The sequence below is a fragment of the Chelon labrosus genome, assembly GCF_963514085.1.
Source record: "Chelon labrosus genome assembly, chromosome: 4".
NCBI classification, from domain to species: Eukaryota; Metazoa; Chordata; class Actinopteri; order Mugiliformes; family Mugilidae; genus Chelon; species Chelon labrosus.
This window is the reverse complement of record NC_140340.1, coordinates 20,282,626-20,305,492: the sequence shown is the minus strand read 5'-3', so window position 1 is coordinate 20,305,492 and position 22,867 is coordinate 20,282,626. Positions and strand designations below refer to the sequence as shown.

Sequence of the window (22,867 nt, the reverse complement as noted above, 5' to 3'; positions counted from 1 at the left end):
ACACACACAAAAATAATTTAATTGTGTCAAATGTTTGTACAATAAAATGCCTAAAGCACCATGACGAAGTCATTCAGCTGCAGAACGTCTCAAGAGTCAAAAAACAGATTTTTTAAATGATTTACTGAGTGATCACACTTCCTTTAAGGCCTGGGCCTTACAAACAAATAAATAACCCAACAGATTTATAACTTTTTGGGCAAAATAAAACAGAAATATCGTAAAATAAAGGTTTAAATGTTCAAAATAACTGAAGAATACCGAATGATTATCACACTGTGAGACAAATTAGAGGATTATCTTAAAGGATTATCTTATCTTAAAGAGTTTCAGTTTTAGCACAAACTAATTGGATTCATCTGCAGACAGCTAGCATTAGCTACTAGAAAACCACAGATCAATCATTTTTCAGTCTGTCCTCATAGTAGAAACAATCGTTGTATGGACACTTCAAGACGACTGCCGTGACAAACACAGCTAATGTAGCCAGCTTTATATAAAAAAAGAGCTGAGCTTTTTGTGCATGTTGTATTTCCTCAGTTTCCAGGATGCAGGCATTTGACACAAGAATGCTAAAATTTGAAACGCTCAAATGAAAGGTGATGTTTTCTTTGCGACGTTCTTTATCGTTTCTTTCTACAGCTGGTTACCAAAGTGCAGTCGGCGTGTTTATTGTGAAGCAAAACTCTTAAACGTCTTACCAAATGTCGAACAAATGTTACCACCAGATGGCGCTACAGCAAGAATAAATACTGAAATAACTGTACTGACTTTACAGAGGCGACAAATATTAACTCAACCGACGCGTGGATGTGTTATCGGATGAATTCAGTGTGTCAGTGCTTTTTTTTTATTTTATTTTTTTTTTACGTCTCTCCCTGCTCTGCTACTGTCCTGCTCACATTCTCTCATTCTCTTCTTTCACATTCGGAGATGACTTTCTTTACATGCAGTAAATAAATTCAGTTTGTGGTCGCTCTGCTCAACATTTACATATTTCCCATGGTAGTCTTTTACAGGTGTGAGTGTGGAACAGCTGTGCTGGACAGAGGGTGGATGTGTCAATAAGACGGAAGGAAGAGAAAAAGAAACAGTATCTGCTCGTACACACTTCATCTCTTCATTTAAGTCCCATCTCCAGACGGATCTGAACCCTCACATACTTTTAGGAGAAACATAATAGCCCTGATTTTATTTTTTATCAGCAAAATTATTGTTTTTAATTTGCAATAACTGGCTTTTTTCATTTGTTTTCCTGGAAATTCACTCTATTACTGTCCACCTGCAGCAACTATTGGCTTTAAAGGCTGTGTTTAGCGAAAATGAGGCAAACAGTGTGGCCTTTGTTAAATACTGAAAACAATCCATAAAGTCTTGAAGTGTGAGACACAACACTCAAATGTTTCTGTGCTTCTGCTGGTTAAAGTCTGAGCTGCACATACGTTAACCTGCATTCTTGCTCTGACATTTTTGGTTTCTTTTATTCCCCCCGTACAACATTTACATTTGTTTTCATCTCCAGTTTGTACCTGCTGCCCGACAGGAGCTGAATCAAACTATTAACTTGCCTAGCGGTGCGACCTGGTTACCCACAACACCCCGGTCTGCACAGGTTTGCAGAGACAATAACAAGTCTCAGCAACAGCCCGTCCTCTTTTCTTGTGGGAAGTATAAGATCTTAGCATTTCTTTCATCTGAAAAAAATTGTAACCCACGCAGAGATTTCTAGTCGTGTATAAGCATCTAGGAGACAGTGTTGCTTCGTTAACTGGAGCTTACTGGCAAAAAAGTGTTTGCAAGTTGCTGTAACTCTATTATATGTAAGCAATAACACACAAAAAGGCAATAATATTAAATTAAAGCAGCGTGTTTTGGTTTAGCTCACTCCGCTAAAGCCTCATATGCTCAGCTTGCTGTCTTCACGGTGTGATCTAGTATACTTGGCCGAGAAACACTTATAAAAAAAAAATAAAAAGAAAGAGACTGAGATGAAGATCAAAATAAAGCTGCAGCTACTATAACATGATGTGTGCGTACGAAGCAGAGGAGAGGACGGAGGTGATCTTTTGTCGTGTATTAAATCTTTAACAGCGTTGGGTTTTATGCAACTTTAAGCATCTGTTTGCATGTCCAGTAATGTGCATGATTGTTATCCTCTCCTTGGCTGCAGATCTAGCATCGCTTAGTGTAGAATAATATCAAGTGGAGTTTGTTGTTGATTCATTGCTGAAAAACCCCACAAAAAAAAATTAAAAAATCTGAAGAGTGTTGTATATAGTGACCGCTGCGTTTAGTGTGGTGTAGAGTTTAACATTCAGAGTCTGTTTGTGGAATAACGTTGTGAACGTGCCTGATCTGATTAATTCCTTGTGCATGTACAAAGAGATGTGTGAACAGTGATTTGAATGCCTGCAGTTTTATCTGGTGAACATTTGTATTAAATTATGTGGTTGCACGGTTGTAGTCTGTGTTTGTGCGTCTGCTTAATCCTGGCATTGTTTTTAATTCGCTAATTATACTAAATCTGGATCTTTACCCAGATTTGTATCAAAAGAGGGAAGCTCTGAGAGGAAAAAAAAGAAAGCTGTAGTCCCTAATGTGTTTCTGAATCTGGAGACAGTCAAGAACAGTCAACAAAGCAAAAATAAAGGCAACTGGACTTAGAAGAGTTTCTTGAAGATGTTTTATCCAAGTAGCTTCATCAGTTCTAATGAACTAGCTGGGAGTTAAGGTTTAAATAGGAACATCCGCATGTGATGCCCCTCACAAACCTGCATGACTAGAGGTAGGTGGACGTTTGAACCCTAACCCGGAGAGCTCCTCACTGCACTGGACTGTATAAACTGTATAAACATTGTTCCGTTTCTGCCCCAACTCCCCACCGTGCCTTTAGAACTGAAGAAGCTTATTGGATGAAACATAGAATAGAATAGAATAAAAAAAGAATAGAATAGAATAGAATAGAATAGAATAGAATATCCTTTATTGTCATTGCACCACACAGGTTGTACAGTGCAAGGAGATTTAGTTTTCAGCTCTGCAAGATACTCAGCATAAACAGTAAAAAAGAAAAAAAAATACAGCAGTAAAAAGAAAATACATAATTTAAATCTAAGTCTGAATGAAATGAAATTGAATGACATGCAATATTAATTTTGAATTAAAATGTAAATGTCACAGTGGAATAGAAAATATGGCTATGGTTTCTACAGTCCTAAATAACTGGCGTAGGTTTAGTTAGGAACATCTATGTTATGGCCCCTGCCAATTCTGTCCTATGAGTTCCCAGGTGTGCAGGGAACTCACAGCCCCTTGTCCAGCCTTAGTGCTGTGCCTTCTGTTGTACTTTAATCACTTCACCTTAACAAAAAGCCAATTCCAGCTGGTTTTAATGTTGCTTCCCTCACCCCTTGCAGAGCAGCGTCGTAACACTCTATGTGTGGTGCTGAACTCACATGAGTCTGTTAATGACCAGATACTTACCTGCAAGAGGATGCAGAAGAAAAGTGATCAAACGGTTTGGATCTTGTAACAACTCTAACTGCTGCATTTTAAAACAACTCCCAGTCTGTTCTGGATGTATTAAAGGTATGAAGAAGGATTTCAAGCATCTAAACTAGAATGAATCCTGGTTTTGTAGGAAAAGAGCCAGAAATTTCCTGCAGCCTGATGTAGACAAACTACTTATTTTGTCCATTTTTTAAGAAAGGTATTCAAGTGTTCTAGTTGTTATTGATAGTTTTTCCTATTTTTTTTTGTGAACACAAACTAAAGAACACTAAACTCACTATTCTGTGTAATCAGTTACAAAACTGCAAACAATGAACAGAGCTTTTGATTTATTGGGGACTGTTAGACTTAGACCTAGACAGACTTTATTCATACACAAGGGAAATTGTTTGGTCACAGTAGCTCAGTTGCAAATAAAAAACACATTTGAGAACCACAACTAAGAAGAAAGATAAAATAAAATAAAATATAAGTAAAAATCTATCAAAATAAAATAATATAGTATCAAAAAGCGTACATAAATGAACAAATGTACAAGAAATTGAGACAGGCATAAATATATATTATATACATAGGAATGATTAATAAGGTGCAATAGTGCCCATTAACATGAATAACATGGAGTTATCTGTTACAGAAAGGTGAGTTGTTGTACAGCTGGACTGAAAATGGTATGAAAGAAGTCCTGTAGCATTCACTGTGGGAGCGGAGCTGGATCAGTCTGTTGGAGAATGAGCTCCGCTGCCCCTCTATTGTCTGGTGTAGTGGATGAGACTGATTGTCCATGATGGAGAGCAGTTTGTCTAGTCTCCTCCTGTCCCTCACTGAGACAAATGTCTCCAGCTCTCTGCCGATCACATGTCCAGTCTTTCGGATCAATTTGTCGATCCTACTTATGTCCTTTTTGCTGGAACTTCTCCCCCATCAAACCACAGCAAGGCTGCAACAAGGCACTCGCAACAACAGACTGTTAGAAAATCTCCAGCAACTTGCTGCATATATTGAAAGACCTGAGCTTCCTCAGGAAGTAGAGCATCGCTATTGTCCCTCCGGTCCAGTCTGCTGTTCATGTGGATTCCCAGGTACTTACAGTGGTCCACTACTTCCACCTCCAGGCCCTGGATGGTGATGGGCTCCACTGGTGTCCTCTTCCTCCTGAAGTCAATGACCAGCTCCTCCACATTCATAGAATGGTTTGCCTGGGACCACTCTACAGATACTCTAATCAGTGTCCTATACTCCACCTCCTGTCCATCTCTTATACACCCAACCACTGCAGAGTCATCAGAGAAGTTCTGCAGGTGGCAGGGCCTGCGGTATTGGAAATCTGAGGTGCAAAGACTGAACAGAGATGGAGACAGGACAGTCCCCTGTGGTTCCTCCCTACAGTATCGAACAACAACAACAGTTCAATTAACATGACTTTCAGGATATGGACTTTTGCTTCTTTTTTCTCCTTCATTTCTATCTAGGAAATGCAGCAAAGTGCCAACAATTGCAGGACATCTTTGTTAGATCCCGGTGACACATATAGTCCAATAATCAATGAGAGAAATCAAGGAAATCAGGCCCTTTAAAAGACGCATGTGGAAAACAAGCAGAAAACATGGCCAGGTCAGGTCATGTTTTATTAAAGCTACTCACTCAATCATTAATATTTACACTGAACATGATTTTGATTAGAGCAGTTTTTAATTTGTTTATTATTGATTATATAATGTATTATTATTATTACCATTAGTCTGTAGTAGTATTATCATTATTATTTGTCTACTTATTTGTCTAAAGCTGCTGAATTGTCAAAGACATATCACGTCTGAGAATCAGTCACACAGGTTTTACTTGTTATAAAAAAACAGGAAAACACCCAACAGGAAAGTGTTCACACTGCAACCAACCGGAAACCATTGAACATGACATGCTTCAGTGCACCAAGTACAGTATACAGAGAGATCATCTGCTTCAGTCATTGACAGTGTTGGGAAGGATACTTTCAAAATGTATTCCGTGACAGAATACAGAATACATGCCCAAAAATGTAATTTGTAACGTATTCCGTTACATTACTCAATCTGAGTAACGTATTCTGAATACTTGGATTACTTCCACATTGAATTGCATTTTATAAGTGTGGGAATGCAACCATCAAATCCTGCTTACTAAACAGGCCTATTCTGGTGTGTTCTTCTGTTCCAACCGGCTGAATGTGTTAGGCCCAAGTCTCCCTTAAAGTGCAAATTATATATTATAATTTGCTGTAGAGAAACAAGACTATAAGGGTATGTTTATGCAAAAGATGTTTTGCTTTGTTAAAAAAGTGAAGAATTTACCAATTTTCCCTTTTCAGTTTCTTTATTTACTCAGCTGTTAAATGTGGGAAAATAGACAAACATAAAATATTCTGTTTTTGTACAGAATTTGTTATTACCTAATATATCTAACATAGGTGTTGCAACTTCAGGATGAGGCAAGCAGAGATTGCACCTTCTCTTTCTTGAAGGTGAAATGATCTTTGAATTTCCACGATGAAAACGCATTCTTGCCCTGTTGTGCCGGTTCCAGCTCTACCTCTGCTAGCTCCTCTTCCGACTCCATTGTGACTGATCACGCAGCTCATGTTTTCGTTTTCATATTGGGGCTTCTGGGAAATGCATGGAGTTGACTTAATTTATTTAGAAAGTGAATAAACTCGTGAAACAGAAGTATCGTCATGTAAGCCATTGATTTCAACAATGTAACTGTATTCTAAATACCAACTATTTAAATTGTAACTGTAACGGAATACAGTTACTCATAATTTGTATTCTGAATACGTAACTCCGGTACATGTATTCCGTTACTCCCCAACACTGGTCATTGAGTAGGATTAAACATTGTGATTTTTCATCATCGTTACATCATTGTATTTTAAAAGAGTCGAAGTTAGATAAAAAGTTGTAGTTTTTCTGCTTAATCCACTGGCTGTGGTTTAATCTCATATTCCACACTCCAGTTGACGGCGGTAATGCACCTTTAAAATGGTTTAAATTGGTGTCTGCCTGTTCTTGAGTGTGGTTTGAGCTGCCTGGGAGACAACACTCAGGACAAACGTTCTCCTTGCTAAAAAGAAAACAACGCGAGACTTCCGTGATGGCTAACGAGAACTAGCTTGCTGTGTCAACCTCAGTGACACCGGTCGTGGTGATCCACCGACAGCTGCTAACGCTTCTACGGCGTACTGTACACAGAGTTAGAGGGGGAAACTCTAACCATCCACAGAGAGGTGCAGCCTGTTGGCTTGAAGCAGCTTATTCGCCCCTTGGACTGTCCGCGGCTCTCGTCCTTTATTCGACCAGGTCAGCCAGAGTTACATTCGTCAGTTGAGCGGCTCCCTAGCTGTCGTTCAGTTAGCTAATGAAGCTAGCTTATGCCGGACGCAGACATCGCGGGGGGTGTCAATAGTATCCGTCTTAGTTTATCTATATCTTAAAGATAACATACTATTTTCGGCAATACAGCCAAGAAGAAGAGTTGCTAAGACAGCAGCAAGTGAGTAACTTAAAACTGAATAACTGACATAAGTCTTCCGTGGCTAGTTACTGCGCTAACGTTTGCTGCACAATCGTAATGCTGGATTAGCTCATGCTAATGCTAACCTTCAACGCCAGCGAAAGTGATGGGAAGTTAGCTGACAGCGTGTATGCTAAGCTCCATTAGCAAACCGCCGAAGAGGCAGGTTGTTTGCTGTCGTTTGAGTCTTGTCAGCAGCTTGTGTGTTGCTGACAGTCACAAGAAATAGTTTGGCAACGTGGAGATGGTTCATCAGGTGGATCTTTCAACACGTCGTAGATTTATGCACCGCTAATGGTTAGCCGATTAAGACCTGTCAGTGGGATGTGTGCGTTAAATTATATTTGAAATTGGTGCTTCATTTCTGGTCTAACTTGTCAGGCGAGTACTTTGAAGTGACGTGTGACAGTTCAGACTAACGCCCTGCAGGCCAGTTTAGTTTCTGAGTGAATTTAATTCCTTTATTGTCACTGCACAAATCTAGTACAACGATATTTATGTCTCTTGCAGTCAAACATGCTGCGTTATGATGGTTGAATTCAGCTTTCTGTCATCAAAAACTCATAAACTAGTCATTTAAATATGCATTGATGTCCAAATTAAGAGTCTTAACTTGCTTCTAGCCTCAGAATAATATAAGAACATATTTAATCAGATTATTCTTATGCCTGTATGGTTCTCGTCGTGTTTCTGATCACAGTTACAGTAGTGTCTTTGAGTTTTTCAGAATCTGACTTGGAGTCTGTTTGATTTTCCTGGTCACGTTTCATTGTCCAATATTTAGTTTAGTTGTATATAGATCGGTTGTTCTCTCCTCTAACAGGCCTGTAATAATTACAAGAAAGTTTAAACATGATTCAAGGCAAAGTAGAATAAATCTGCACTAAAATCCCAACCTGCATGTTAGCTTTCCTTTGATGACTCCCTATCATATTTAAATACTGTCTTGTAGTATTTAAAAAAAAAAAAAAAGCACATCTGTTGTTGCCGCAAAGTCTTGATGGACTTTCGATGGACTCATTGACCTCAGTGTTGACAGCAAACTCTTGACTAACACCCGCACATGTGTGGTGCAGATGTTGTCAGTCTTCAAAATGTCACTGAAATAGGTCCTTAACAACAGTTTTTTAAACTTAAAACAGTATCGTTACTTGAAGTAAGTGTCAGCAGGTAAATGTTGAGTAAATCTATTCAAGCAGGTAATATAAAAATCCACTAGCACTGAGAAAGTCATCTGTTTGTACACTACACTCCCCTCATAATATTGATGATTGTTTTTACATTTGATTAATTGTCCCTTATTTTATTGTTGTTTTTGTTATTAATAAACATGAATTAATTGCATGTTTCACCTCCTCCAATGCAGGGATTTTAGTTTTTAATTTTCTTTCCATCATTGTACAGTTAAATGAATATCTTTGTGTTTTGGACTGTTGTAGACGTCACCTTTGACCCTGAGAAACTGTGATGGACATTTTATAGACAAAAAGATCAATTGATATATTGAGAAGATAGCAGCCAGACTAACAGATGGAAAAAAAATAATCATTAGTTTCAGATTTGTAAAGCGTTAAAAATATGTTAATGTAATATTATGATTTTTGTTTTGTGTGTGTTGTTTTTCCCAAGGAATCATTCAGCGACATCCAGAGCCCCGCTGTGGATCTTTAGCCCCTCAGACAGGACAGTGGCAGAGGCAGAGGTAGAGGCAGAGCCTTCGGGGACCAGAGCAGCAGGTAGCAGGGCTCCATGAGCACCACGGGGCAGCAGCAAGGGGGGGGCATGCGTTCTCGCCGAGCCCTTGGCCGGGACAAGGAACCTGGGCAGGGCATGGGTATGGAGGCGACCTGCTGGCTGGCCCCCGGAGTGCTGCGCAGGCTCATCGAGCTGCCGTCACCCCCCCTGTCTCGACACCAGCTCAAGAGACTGGAGGAGCACAGGTAACCTCAAACAAAAGTCAAACTTAAAATTATAGTGTGGTTATTGATTTTAATGTTGTGTAATTATGTGGTTTACCAGTAATGTGCATGTAACAGAACAGTAATGCCTAGAGGTTATTTAACAAACATCAGCATAACTGATAGAGAAATATCAGCGTCTGGTTATTTTTTTCCCCATAAGGTCTGTATTTGTGATCTCAGCAGTCTGAAATAAGACATGAATGCCTCAAGTGTTTCAGCTTCAGTAGAATCAAGAACAATAGTTCAGCTGTTTAACACTCTTAGTGTGAGATCAACTTTAGCTATGAAGACATTACAGTAACTCTTATTCTCAAATATGGAACACAGAAGGTCGATTACAGTAACTGATCATGGCTGCACTGTTGTCTGCTTACCTAGTTAGTATTTCACATCTTTAGCTGCTTGAGCTAACGTTAACACTGCTGAGAATTCATTCACGCTTGGAATTCAGAGGTTTTAAGATGATCAGTTTTGATGGTACACTCACTTGCCAGTTCATTAGGTACAACATTAGATAAACATAAATGTATTCTAATATAACGGTCCTGAGCTAAATCCCCCGTCATAACATGTTATAATGTCCCGTTTGTGTTGAAACACCATCAGAATGGCGGTTGTTCAGCTGAATGATCATTTTGGAGGATGCCTAACCCCTGTCAGTGGAGTTGCCAAATGAATAGGAACATGTGTCAGTTCAAAAGTACAACAAACCACAGCCTCAAAAATGAAGACGCAGTTGAGTCAACAGCTCTGTTATTTTAAAGAAGCGCTGAATACTATGACCTTCCTGTAGAGAAGATTTAGAGCAGGACTGTTACAGTTGCATGCATTGGTTTTCACTACATTTGGCACCATTTGTCATTTACACTCCACACGTGTGGTTCTCTCTGCTGGGGCCAGTCTGAAATTGTCGTGAGATGATTACCTTAATTATTTGCATATGAAACATCAACCTGTTGATCTTTTTGAACATCCCAATAATATAAAGCATCATCCTTCACTGCGATTTGTATCATTATGCAAACAAAGATAATTGACTGTAATATGCAACTTTTGAAATTAATGATGATTTCCAGCTTTCATCATCATAAACTCTCAGGGCCTCACCTTCCTGTTGTCCATCCCTGCAGGTACAGCAGTGCTGGACGCTCCCTTCTGGAGCCTCTAATGCAGCGTTACTGGGAATGGCTGGTGGGACGAGTCCCTTCCTGGATTGCCCCCAACCTCATCACCATCGTCGGCCTGGCCACCAATGTCTTCACCACCCTCGTGCTTGTCTACTACTGCCCAACCGCTACTGAACAGGTAACTGATGAAACATTATTATACTTGATGGCCTTCATATTCGCACAGTATGTTACAGAGGCTGAAATTCACATTTACACAAATACTTTTAGCATTCAGTAATTAAGTCCAGGTGTTTATACTTGGTCATTTTTTTCCCAGAACTTATTATCATATTGTTAATAAAACCTTCTGCAGCTGTTTCTTATTGTATAGATTAATTAGACTAGACAATGTTTCAGTTACAGGAGCCACTGGAAGGCCTGTAATCTGAAATGTCTGCAGGAAGTTGGTCACAAAGAAGGAGTTTGCTTTAGTTTATGATTTCAGAGTGATGTGTACGCTGTGAAATTCATCTAGACAAAAATTAAACATGCAAAAAGTGTTGATACAGTTAAGGCTTCTTACTAATATATGATCAAATGATGATTTAATTCAATTGTAAAAGTGTGTATTTGATCCCTGTGTGTGTTTGTTGTTCCAGGCTCCCCTCTGGGCTTACTTATTGTGTGCGGTGGGTCTGTTTATCTACCAGTCATTGGACGCCATTGATGGGAAGCAGGCCAGACGCACCAATAGCAGCTCTCCGCTGGGCGAGCTGTTCGACCACGGCTGTGACTCCCTGTCAACCGGTCAGCTTGTTTCCTGTTTAACTCTCTTTAACAGTGTGACTCTCAATAATCCTGAAGCCCTGTTGATGCGACCTGTCCTCGTCTCTGCAGTGTTCGTGGTGCTGGGAACCAGTATAGCCGTGCAGATGGGAACTAACCCAGACTGGATGTTCTTCTGTTGCTTCGCCGGGATGTTTATGTTCTACTGCGCCCACTGGCAAACATACGTGTCAGGAACGCTGCGCTTTGGCATGTGAGTCGACAAACACTGTCCATTTTCTTATTTGTCTTTTTATTTGTCTGTTAAAAGCGTTTTTTACAAGATGTCTTTAGTCGGTCAGAGTGTTTCAGTACTGTGTCTACACATTTACCTTTTCACATTCAAAACTAGGGTCCTTGGTCAATTACATTTTTAATCGCATGATTGTCTGTAGTTAACATGCAGTTAATGGCATGTTTCTATTTTAATTGTAGCTTAAAGTAATATTTTTCAACATTATAGTGGGCGAAATGGTTGCTTTATGCAAATAGATGTTATTATTATCCAAGTAGGCTGTCAAGTAGTATTTGAAACTTGACATACTCTGGTGGTAATTCAGATAACTTTGACTTTCCCAAGAACCCAATGTACATGACAGAATATGCAATGAGCCTGAGTCACATTATTTTAACTTTTTATTATTGCACTTAAGTTGATAGCCCAAATAATAACCTAAATATTTATTCACGTCTTCAATGTTTCATTGTCCAGTCAGAACAGTCACCTTCATGTCCTCAACATTTTGTGGTGGTGTTTTCTAGGTTTTTCTTTTGCTGTGATTCTGTATCAACAATATGTAGAGGACATTTCATTCAGCCTTTAGGTGGAGACTGGGGACATCTTGATAGGTATCAGGGCCAAAGCAGGCATTTTTTAAATCGGATCAGACTTCAGCCAAGCCCGATCTTTTGTAGTTTATTTAAGAACGTGACTAAACATGTCTGCTGTGTGGAAGGCCTTTACTCTTGAAAATCATGTCTGTCAGAAATTTGTAAGGAGTGCAGTGTGGATGTTTGGTGGTGAGGTGGTGGTAGTAGGAGATTGTCAGTCAATACTACCAACTTGATTCAATACCTACAAAAAGTTAAAATTAAAAAAAAAAAGTTTAATTTTTACAAATGAGGTTAACGTTTACCTCTCAGCTTGTTGGTCATTCAATATTCTGTTTGTGATGTTCACTGTTATTCATATTTGAACACCTACTTTTATTTTAAAATGTATGCTCTTGTTTATATATATATAATGATCAAAAAGCAAACAGAACAGTTGAGCAGCATAAAAGTATTGCTGAAAATCAGGCTTTGACTCGCAGAGGGTTAGTTTATCACCTCCAGACAAGTCTGAAACTGGTCCAGTAAACATGAGCAAGTTTTTCAGGTACCTGGAAACACGTTGAATAGGTCAACGCTTTGACAAAGGTATTAAGAAGTGGATCAACTTGTTGATGTTATTCCTTTCACAATAACAGTAGCGACGTGTGCAGGCGAGGTGGAGTAAATGTGGATGTGTTCTGTGTGTAGATTTGACATAACAGAGCTGCAGATCTGTCTAGCAGGATTACAGATGCTCACAGCCACTGTGGGTCCCTGGCTGTGGAACGTGATGGTAAAACCTCCTGGCTGCTGCCTGCATGGCTCTCTGCTGTCTGCTTCCACAATGACACTGGCCTGCATGGAGTCACAGGGAGACAAATTCAATTCACTGATCTGTTCTGCTTTAAGGTGTAGTCAGTAAAAAAATAATGGCTCTTCAGTAACATCACTGCATGTGATCTGCTAAATATAACTTTGTTTTAATCTTTAAACTGGGTATAACGCAATTAAATTCGTTTTTCGTTTGTTTTAAACTGAATGTATTTGTATCTTTGAGCCTTAAAGATGCAGACTCACCAAACTGAATTAAAAAACTGACTGTGGCCTCATAGTACGTGCTCCTGGGACAAAAGGTTGCATTTGAACTACAAAGACTACAGCACGCTGACCAGCAGGTGGCAGTAGTCTGTATTCCTCATTCAAAATCAAAAGAGCTAGTATTAGCTGGAAGGCTAGAAAGCTAGGAAGGGCTACAGATCGTCATACTGAGCTGGCCTCTCCTGAATCATGCTGATCAGTTGGTCTACGGTTTATTAATTCTCGATGATGATGTTGTTGTTCAAATATCTATGTGTTTGAATGGTGTTTCCTGACGACTCTGAGTAGGATAAATCAGTACCGTCAACGATGTCACCTCGCTTTGTAGGGAAGTCTTACATTTATTTCCTCTATCGCTCCCCCCCCCCCTTTTTTTTTTTTACTTTAATCTTATTACAAAATAATTACAAGTATTTAAGGGTTAATATAGTTCAATAGGAAAAAACAAGGGAATATATGTAGATAAAAATAGCATCAAAATAAAAATTTAAATATTTGTTGGTTACAGCCTTTAAGCACCTATATTCAAAGAAGTTATTTCATAACACTAAAGGATAGATAGTTACTTTTATTGATCCTGTGGGAAATTCAATAAAGAGATAGTTTAACAGTAATTTGGGGCGTACAGCTTCTGTTATAAAAGAGGATGTGGTTACAGTAGCTTAGCATGAAGACTAAAACTTCTAAAGCACACTAATGTGTTATGTTTGTTCACTCTGTAATCAAACTGAAATATAAGAATGACACCGTGTGGTTTAACACATAGTTATGTGCTGAAGCTATTTCAGCCAGATGCAGTGCGTTCCTGTAGTCTGAACTCGTTGCGTGGCAACCTCACATTAATGACATTACTTGAAAAAACTTAAGCAGTCACTAAGGGACAGACAAGTGATGGAGACATCAAAACCTCAGACCCAGTGCTGATAAATGATCGTCCTTTTGCTGACAGAGCCAGACAGGTATTACTGCTTGCATCTTTACTGCAGCTTCTTTTCTGTTGACTCTTTAACCTCCTAATCAAACCTGCGTTGTGCAGAAGAATCCAGCTCCATGTCTGGCAGCGTGTTGTTGTGGAGGAGGACGGCTGCAGGTTGACTGTGCTGGTAGACCTCACTAATCCTCATTATAAACTCTCTGCTTTCTCCTCCCACTCAGCATTGATGTGACCGAGGTGCAAATCTTCATTATAATCATGTATATACTGGCCGCCGTGGGAGGATCTGCTTTATGGCAGTCTCTGGTAATTCTGGTTATAATTCCTACAGATTGAGATCACTGAGAATAACTGTGTAATATCTTGGCAATTTTAATGTAATGATGATGCTGCTCTAACGTTTGTGTGATTGAACTGTTTTACTAAAGAATGTCAATCTGAGCGCTTGTAGCATTACTGCTTTCATTGTGAATGCCCTCGCAAAGATTTACACTCGGATCAGGACCGGTTTTGTTGTGTTTACTGAGTTGATGTCTTGATTCTCCCAGATTCCGATCCTAAATATCCAGATGAAAATGGTTCCTGCCATCTTTACATTTTTAGGAGCCATCTTCTCCTGCACCAATTACTTCAGAGTTATTTTTACAGGAGGTGTGGGCAAAAACGGATCCACAATAGCAGTAAGTCCGGAAACAAAACTGTTTTTGTGCTTTGAAGTGAAGAAATATACAAATGTAATGAATGGAAAATGTTTATCCTTAGAAGCAGACCCACCAGGATGAATAATTAAGTGTTGGAATCTTGTTACGATGTTTACACGCTTATTGATTTCATTGATCAAGAAAACAAAAATACAAGTTAGATTAAAAATAGAAAAAGAATAAGGTAGGATAAAAAAAAATATACACTGAACAAGCATAACATTATGACCCCTGACAGAAGAGGTGAATTACATTGACCATCTTGTGACAATTCAGTGTTCTGCTGGGAAACCTTTGGACCCAACATTTGTGTGGATGTTACTTAGACATGTAGCACCCACCTAGACCATACCAGGAATTGCTACCCTATAGCAATGACACTCCTTGATGGCATCATCCCCTGCAGGATGCAGCCTGACACAGACACACACACAAAAACGGTTTAGGGCCAACTAAAAAAACATGAGAAACAGCACAAGATGTTGACCTGGCCTCAAAGTTCACTAGATCCCAAACTGATCATGTACCTGTGAGATGATCCACAGAGGCCCCTCCCCTCAACCCATAGGACACAAAGACCCCCACTAACAACATTCTGTTGCCAGACACCACAGGACACCCTCAGAAGGCCCATGTCCATTCTCTGATGAGTCACAACTGTTTACATGACATTGTATAATGTCCTAAAAGCTAGTGTAATAATTACAGCAAGTACATGTGTAATTAAATTTATTTAATTAGAAATGTCAATGTTTGAGTTTTGATCAGAATAAAACATTGTATCCGACTACAGGTTCTATAACTGCTGCTCTACTGTGTGTTTCTACTGACATTAACTATATGTCTCTGTCACCTTCTTGTCGTCCACAGGGAACCAGCGTCCTCTCTCCAGTGTTACACATTGGTTCAGTTATAATTTTGGCGATGATGATATACAAGAAGTCTGCTGTCCAGCTCTTTGAGAAACATCCGTGTCTTTATATCCTGGCGTTTGGCTTTGTCTCGGCCAAAATCACCAATAAATTAGTTGTAAGTAGGACACGTTTTAAGAGTAGTTCATAATGAATGAATGAATATTTGTTGGACAGAATTTCATAAACACGTGAAAATGATTAAGTGAAACCATTAATGACCAGAATCAGAATCAGAATTTATTGTCACTGCACAAAATTAAAAGCTTAACCTTAAAAGTGTAGATCACATAACAAAACAAGACATTAAACAAATAATCGGTGCCATCATTCAGCATTCAACAGTTAATGCATGATACTGAGTATGCATTTGGAATATATAACGTAAAAGTGGGAGTGCATTGAGATATACTAACAAGATAAATAGTATTACATAAATATATCCATTGGCAGTTAGTGCATGTTTCTGTTGAGCAGGGTAATGGCTCTGGGATAAAAGCTGTTTGTTAGTCTGTTTGTCCTGGTCTTGATGCACCTGTAGCACCTCTCAGAGGGCAGATCTCTGTTTGAGCAGCGGGAGGTGTAGATGGAGTCCAGCGAGGGGAGAGGGCGGCCGATAATCCTCTGTGCAGTGTTGACCACTCTCTGCAGCCTCTTCTTGTCTTACATCAGTGCATACCACACTGAGATGCAGTATGTCAGGAGGCTTTCAATGTATGATCTATAGAAGGGCTCTAGCAGCTTGAGCTCCAAGTTGTTCCTCCTGAGCACCCTCAGGAAGTGAATTCGCTGCTGGGCCTTCTTGATCACTGCTGTGGTGTTTGCGGACCAGGAGAGGTCAGCGGAGATGAGGGTGCCTAGGCAATGTTCCCTCTAATTTTTCATGTGTCTGGGCATACACAAAAACTCTGTGAGTACACTGTGGACCACTGTGAGCAACATCACACGTGCACGCTGGGGCCACACACCAGTATCACACCTGTCCAAAACCTGAGATCATAGCAAGTTACATAGTTTATCAAAAGAATCCCATTATAGCAGTAATTTTTTACCTATATATTATATTCATCTATTTATTGCGCATAGTGCTGTCTGTGATGTGTGTGTGTTGCTTGTATGTCTTTATGCCACTGTCAAAGACAATTTTCCATTTTATGTAAGTTTTATGGACATTAAAGAAGTCTAAGTCTAACTGTATAAATGAATATAAAACAATAGAAAGCAGAACATTCCTCTTGTAATAGCGCAATAAGAAAAGTTCAAACAGAAAGTTTGAGGAAAAGTTGTAGCTTTGTTGTCTTCTGGTATCTTCTTCACAAGCAACAGTACCTCGACCAATGAGATGAGCAGGATTCCCGCTGTCAGCTTATTGGTCACAGTTTACCGTAAATGTTCCTATAAAGCGCCTTGTTACTCATTAATTACATTGACATTTTACACGCTACTTTTGATTCTCACGGTAATACGGGACAAAGTGCGTCCTGTTTCAGCTCAATACGGGACGCGTACTTTTGTTTCTAAATACGGAACGATTCTGTTTTTCAAGGGACTGTTGGCAACCCCAAGTTTTGCAGAGCAGACCTTTCTCTCTCGAAAAAGAAAAATCTTACCCAGTGTCACCGCTGGTTCTTTGTTTGCACACACTCCGACAGCCATTCCATCTTAAAAGAACCACATTTAATTTTTACTTTGTCTTGGTGAGTGGATGCGCCACTGCCTTAACTCCGCCGCACTGTTAGCTAACCTGCAAAACACCGGCGCCGCGGTGGATATGGGGGGGCACGTACTGTCATGATTGGCAGCGTAAGTGAACCGCATCATATCATTGGCTGGACAGCTGTCACTCACTGAGTTACATTGCAAAATGGTACATAAACAAATAATTTACTTGTTTAATTTATTTACAGTTCATGTTGGATTTTTTTATGCGCTGCATAGATTTTCTTGTGCGCGGAGAACGTGCGAGCAGTGCGCGATTGCGCAAGCGCGCAGCTTAGAGGGAACATTGTGCCTAGGTATTTAAAAGTGTGGACTCTCTCCACACAGGCACCGTTGACGTACAGAGGAGTGAGGTCGGCCCTTTTCTTCCAGAAGTCAATGATGCTTTCTTTTGTTTTTGTGGTGTTTAGTTCCAGGTTATTTGATGAGCACCAAGCGGTCGGTTTCAGGACTTCGTTCCTGTAGTTTGCTTCATCTCCTCCTGAGATCAGACCCACCACAGTAGTGTCGTCGGCAAATTTAATGATGGTGTTTCCAGGGTGGGCGGGGGTGCAGTCGTGTGTGTAGAGTGAGTAGAGGAGGGGCCTCAGCACCCAACCCTGAGGAGAGCCGGTGCTGAGTGTACAGGAGGAGAGGTAGGCCGAGTTTCACTGTCTGGGGGCCAAAGTTCTCCTGAGTGCAAAAACTAATAAAATTAGACCTGATATTTCAGACTTCAGATATTTCAGATTTCAGACCTGATATTAACATGTTTTCTGAGTAATCCAGTCCCAGGCAGAATATTGTTACCTTTGCTGAAAGCACAAATCGGATTATAACTCAAACTATGAGGGCTTGGTCTGAGAGGTCAGATCTCATGTGTCCTGAGGTGTGTTAACATTTGCTTGAAGGTGGTCGCTTGTGGTCAGATCACTCAGGACAGATGTTGATACTGCCCTTCAATTGGCAACGATTTGTTTGTTAAGCTTGTAGAAGAGAATGGGTATTAAGCACACATATTAATTAAATAATCACATGTAAATGAGCTAATATTATAAATATAATAAATGTTGATAAATAATAATAATAAATTCCATAAATACAAAAAAATAAGTTAAAGACAAAAGGTTTCATCATCTGTCTGGGTGAGAAGTGTCTCTAAAGATGTTCAGAGCCGTCTGGTGAAGCCAAACGTTATAAAATATTTAAAGGGGTGGAAATCCAATAGTTTAAGACGGCGCCTGCTCGTGTCCCAACTTGTGTAAAAACCCGTAGCATAGCGTCTCTTTGTAACAGCTTTGGTGCCGTTTGGTTATTGTGCACAATCATTTAAATACTGTCGATGCTGATTATGTGTGTGTGTTTGTCTACAGGTAGCACATATGACAAAAAGTGAGATGCATCTCCATGATTTAGCCTTCCTGGGGCCAGGACTGCTGTTCCTGGATCAGTATTTCAATAGCTTTATTGACGAGTACCTGGTGCTCTGGATTGCACTGGTAAGTACACACACTCAACAGCGCCACTCAAAACATTTTGACATGTCAAAGCAGAAAGAACACAACTCTGATAAGTATAAACAGTTTAGCTGAAAGTTGTTGAATTAGTAGTTTGACTTGTTAATGTTAGAGTGTGTTAAGTGTAGGTTGTATATTATCACTTATACTTAATTCTACTTTTAATTATTTGATGATATTTATGTCTTTATGTAGGAATGGCAGAAGTTGAAGAATTATGTAAAGTCAAAATGATGAGAAATTTGTTAAAAACTGAGACAATAAACTCCACGTCAGAGAGAGCATGAGTCAGAACAGGGCCCAGAATTATGTTAGAAGTCTGAATTATGAATTATGAATTATAAATTATAAGGTTATACACCGATCAGCCATGACAGTCGCAGGTGAAGTGAATCTTATGCCTCCTGTCAGTGAGTGGGATGTATTAGTCAGCAGGTGAACATTTTGCCTCAAAAAAAGGACTGAAGTGTGATTTTTAGATGATTCCAAACCTCCTACAATGGACGAAGGTGGTCTGGTCTGATTAATCACATTTTCTTTTCCACCACTTATCAAGAAAATACAAGGAACACCACCTTACCGTTGTTATCGGGGGGGTTCAGGTGGCGATACGATTCTAAGTTACATCCACATAAACGCCAGGAGCCAAGTTTCCCAGAAGAAAATCACATCGTAATAAGATCATCAGTGTGATTCACTTCACTGGTTGGTGGTTTCCAAATTGCTGCTGATTTCCTGAAACTGTTCGATTCTGCTTCACAAGTTGTGATTAGATTCACTTAGAGGTATTTCGGTTTAAAAATGATTGTACTCTTGGGGTGGGGGCACTTTAAAAACAACACGTTTTAAGAGGATTTAAAAACAAGAAGTGAGTCAGCCTGTCTGATGTGCAAATGCAAGTCATTCCACAGTTTCGAGGCAGCGACTGAAAAAGCGCTGTCACCGCTCATCTTCCTGTTTGTCTCCGAGACGACTAACGGTGACAATGAAAAACCTCTCTGTTAGATAGGTCCTGAACCAATCTAAAGCACCACTCCGTATGCCCGCCCAGTTCTCCAGGCGAGACAGGAGGATCTGCATCGAAGGCCGCTGTTAGGTCCAACAGAACTAAAACAACACAATGACCATGTGGCGATAAAGTCCAGCCCTAGTTTTAATGTTGTGGCTGATCGGTGTATGTCAGAGCATCTAAGGTGTAAATTTAAGTCTTTTCCTCATTTTCCTGAATGTAATGTGCTTCCTTCCTTTTATTTGTGCTTGAAAAGAGTAACGGTGTTTCTCTCTCTCTCTCCCGCAGATCATTTCCTTCTTTGACTTGGTGCGTTACTGTGTCAGTGTTTGCAACCAGATTGCCTGCCATCTTCACATTTTTGTTTTCAAAATCAAGCCTTGTTCAGTTCTCAGCTCAGCTCCTCACTGAGGACATGCCGGCCATTTACTGACTCTGTCCCTGTTAGCCGCACTCATCTTTCCTTCCCTCTGTTGTCCACGTAGAGATGCAGGGGGGCTGCGACGTGGTGTAAAGTATGTGCTTCTGCCAACTGAATGTGAGGACTAAATAATATATATTAAGATACTGGAATATTACTGTCATAGTTTCTTTTTTTCACCAGTGCAGATTTGAACTTGTACCAGTTTCATCTTCTGCCCCAATAATAAGGAATCTCCTTCTGACTAATACTTCAGGAGAGTACAGGTGCTACTCTGTATGTGTTCAAGGAGAGAAACTTAACGTGTGTTTTAACTGTTCATGTGCAAGAAAATGTATAGGATGTGAATCAACCTCTTTGCTTTTCATGATTATAATTTTTGTAATATTTGCGTTACCTTTTTGCTATTGTAAATATCAAACTGTTACAGTGTCGGTACTTCTCTTTTAAGTTAAAAAAAAAAAAAAAAAACAATGTTCTGCTCTGACACATTTATAAAACCTTCCTCCATGTGTACAGTTTTAACGTAACTTCATCCCTCGCACATTACCCAAAACTCTGCAGCTGCTTCAGCAGAACGTGGCTTTGGGGGAAACTTGATGTCGACTTTATTACATTTTTATTTAGTGTTTCAGAACTTAGTGTGCAAACCTGCAAAATATTCACTGCCAGTGTTGTCTTGGTTAAGTTTGCTAATTGCAGCTTTGCCAAAAAGTTACTAAGTGGGTGAACTCTGACGCTTGGGTTGTGTCGCATTTTGCAGTTGATACAGACAAAAATCAAGACGCTTCAAACTTATTCCACTTCATATATTGTTACTTACTTGTTACATTATTGTTTTACTCCCTCAACTATGAGGTCTCAATTATTTGATAGTACTAATCCACAAATCCTATCAAACCTCCCCTCTTACTTCTCTGATCTACTGAAGATATTAATCTGATAAATATCTTTCAGTGTATATTTAAACTTTTATAAACTGGCAGTCATCCCCTCAAACGGCTCATCTCTGTAGGTTGGTGTGTTTTTAGGGGAGGAACTATTTTCAAGAGCAGATTAATAGACGTGTCAGCCTCTAGTAGTCGTAGTCTTGTACTCCCAGCAGCAGCACAGCGTATGTGAGAGTCAGCATAAATAAAATAGTGCGGCTCATTGAAGTGTTTTGATTCGATTTTGGAAATATTCAAGTTTATGGAGCCACAGAGGAAACAAGATCTGTCACGTTATAATTATTAAGTCAGTCCAAGAAGAGAAGTATTGAGTATCAGAAAACCTTGAAATTAATCATATCTATGAACAACATAGTCCTTCCTTTGTTGCAGCTACATTCCTGTGAAAAGTGTGTTCAGTATTGCATAATCTGGCCGACATTGAGTTTCCCCCAAACCACACCTGCTGCAGGAGAACACAGGTGTGAATGAATGTGCAGGACATGAGGTGAAATGATGCCGTCACGTTTTTTTAAGGTGGTAACTGACGAGAATCAGATCAAACTTAATAAAAAGCTGTTTATTTGAAATGCTGCTCGCTCTGGCTCCACGTCGTCATCATCATCATCATCATCATCGTCTGATACTGTTACTGGGTGTGTTTAACGTCGCTGCTTCTGGAGAGGACCTGCAGTGGTGATTTATTCATACACGTTTGTCCTTAACAGCAGACATTAGATTCTTGTTTTCTGCATATTGTGCCTGTTTTTATTTATGTTTCTTTGAAGAGCTCCACATCCGCAGACACTCTGCTGCGATCATGTTGAACACGGTCTTCACTGTCAAGAGTTGACTCTTTCATCTACAATGTCTTCAGTGTCCTTGTCTTAACTGGTTGCGTTCAGGGTCGGCGTGGTGAAGTCGTAATTCACAGTTCCATGAGCAGAAACAAACCGCTGGCCGCTGATTCAAACAAATAAAACTTTGTAATGAAAATAACGTAAAAATGTGAGAGTTCTTTAAAGACAACTGTACATCTAGATGTCATTTTATAAATAAAAATAGTTATTTATAAAAAGGGACACTGGTATTTGGACAGGAGTTTAACATTCAAGAGTAGTTGTAAATCTAAAATCCCCAACTTTACAAAGAGTTAGAAGAATAAATTCAGGGAGAATAAAGCTCATAAACATGGAGCAGCTTTTTTTGTGATTTTGGGGAACTGAGCTTGAACAGGTCACAGATCACACATTATTAAAGTGTTTTAATTTGACATTACATCTCGATCATATGTTTTCAGTCCTAAATGTCTCACAGATTATTTCATTTTTGGCTGCTGATGCCTGTTCAGTATTTTTAGGAAGAAAAAAAAATGGAAGATGAACTGTCGCCCTCATCTGCATGTGTAGCATCCTGCTTACAGCTGGAGAGTCTTTGTATAACCACTACCTGGAAAACACTCTTCACAGCTCATGTTCACATAGTTCAGACATCAGGTCAACTCTCTCAATGTTACAAGAAAAGACATTTGCCTTAAACGCTTTTGTTTTCTGTTGTTTTGTACGGGGATGAAGACTCTCTTGGCGAGGGTGTGACTCTGCTCTCGTGGCTTGTGTTAAAGTTTGTCTTCTCTGCTTACTTACATGTTGTCATGTGTGTTCCCATATAGTCCTATATGTTGGTGTTAACATACTTCTGTCAGATTAACAAAAACATTTGGACTTTCTTCATTTTCTTCACAAATATAAAATCACAAGAAGTTGTTTTTAAAAATAAAGTAGTACAAAAATACCTCTTTAACCTTTTAAACCCTTCTTCTCTTTCTCAGACTCTTGACATACTCCAAATAAATGGAGCATATCTGAGCAGCTACAGGGCTGAT

At 39.5% G+C, this 22,867-nt stretch overlaps 1 protein-coding gene across 2 annotated transcripts; it reads left to right on the top strand.

Annotated features, from left to right (window-relative positions):
- The first annotated feature begins 6,689 nt into the window (after positions 1-6,689).
- On the top strand, positions 6,690-22,768 carry cept1b (choline/ethanolamine phosphotransferase 1b). 2 transcript variants are annotated; one of them, XM_084543100.1, is made up of 10 exons: positions 6,690-6,845; positions 8,689-8,999; positions 10,151-10,325; positions 10,789-10,936; positions 11,027-11,168; positions 14,021-14,105; positions 14,348-14,479; positions 15,371-15,529; positions 18,483-18,608; positions 19,924-22,768. In XM_084543100.1, the coding sequence occupies exons 2-10, from the start codon at positions 8,809-8,811 to the stop codon at positions 20,044-20,046; spliced, it is 1,281 nt and encodes a 426-aa protein (XP_084399226.1). In that variant the 5' UTR covers positions 6,690-6,845; positions 8,689-8,808; the 3' UTR covers positions 20,047-22,768. The 2 variants fall into 2 exon arrangements, with proteins under 2 accessions (XP_084399226.1, XP_084399225.1); XM_084543099.1 differs by having other exon boundaries at positions 6,690-7,038.
- Positions 22,769-22,867: the final 99 nt, after the last annotated feature.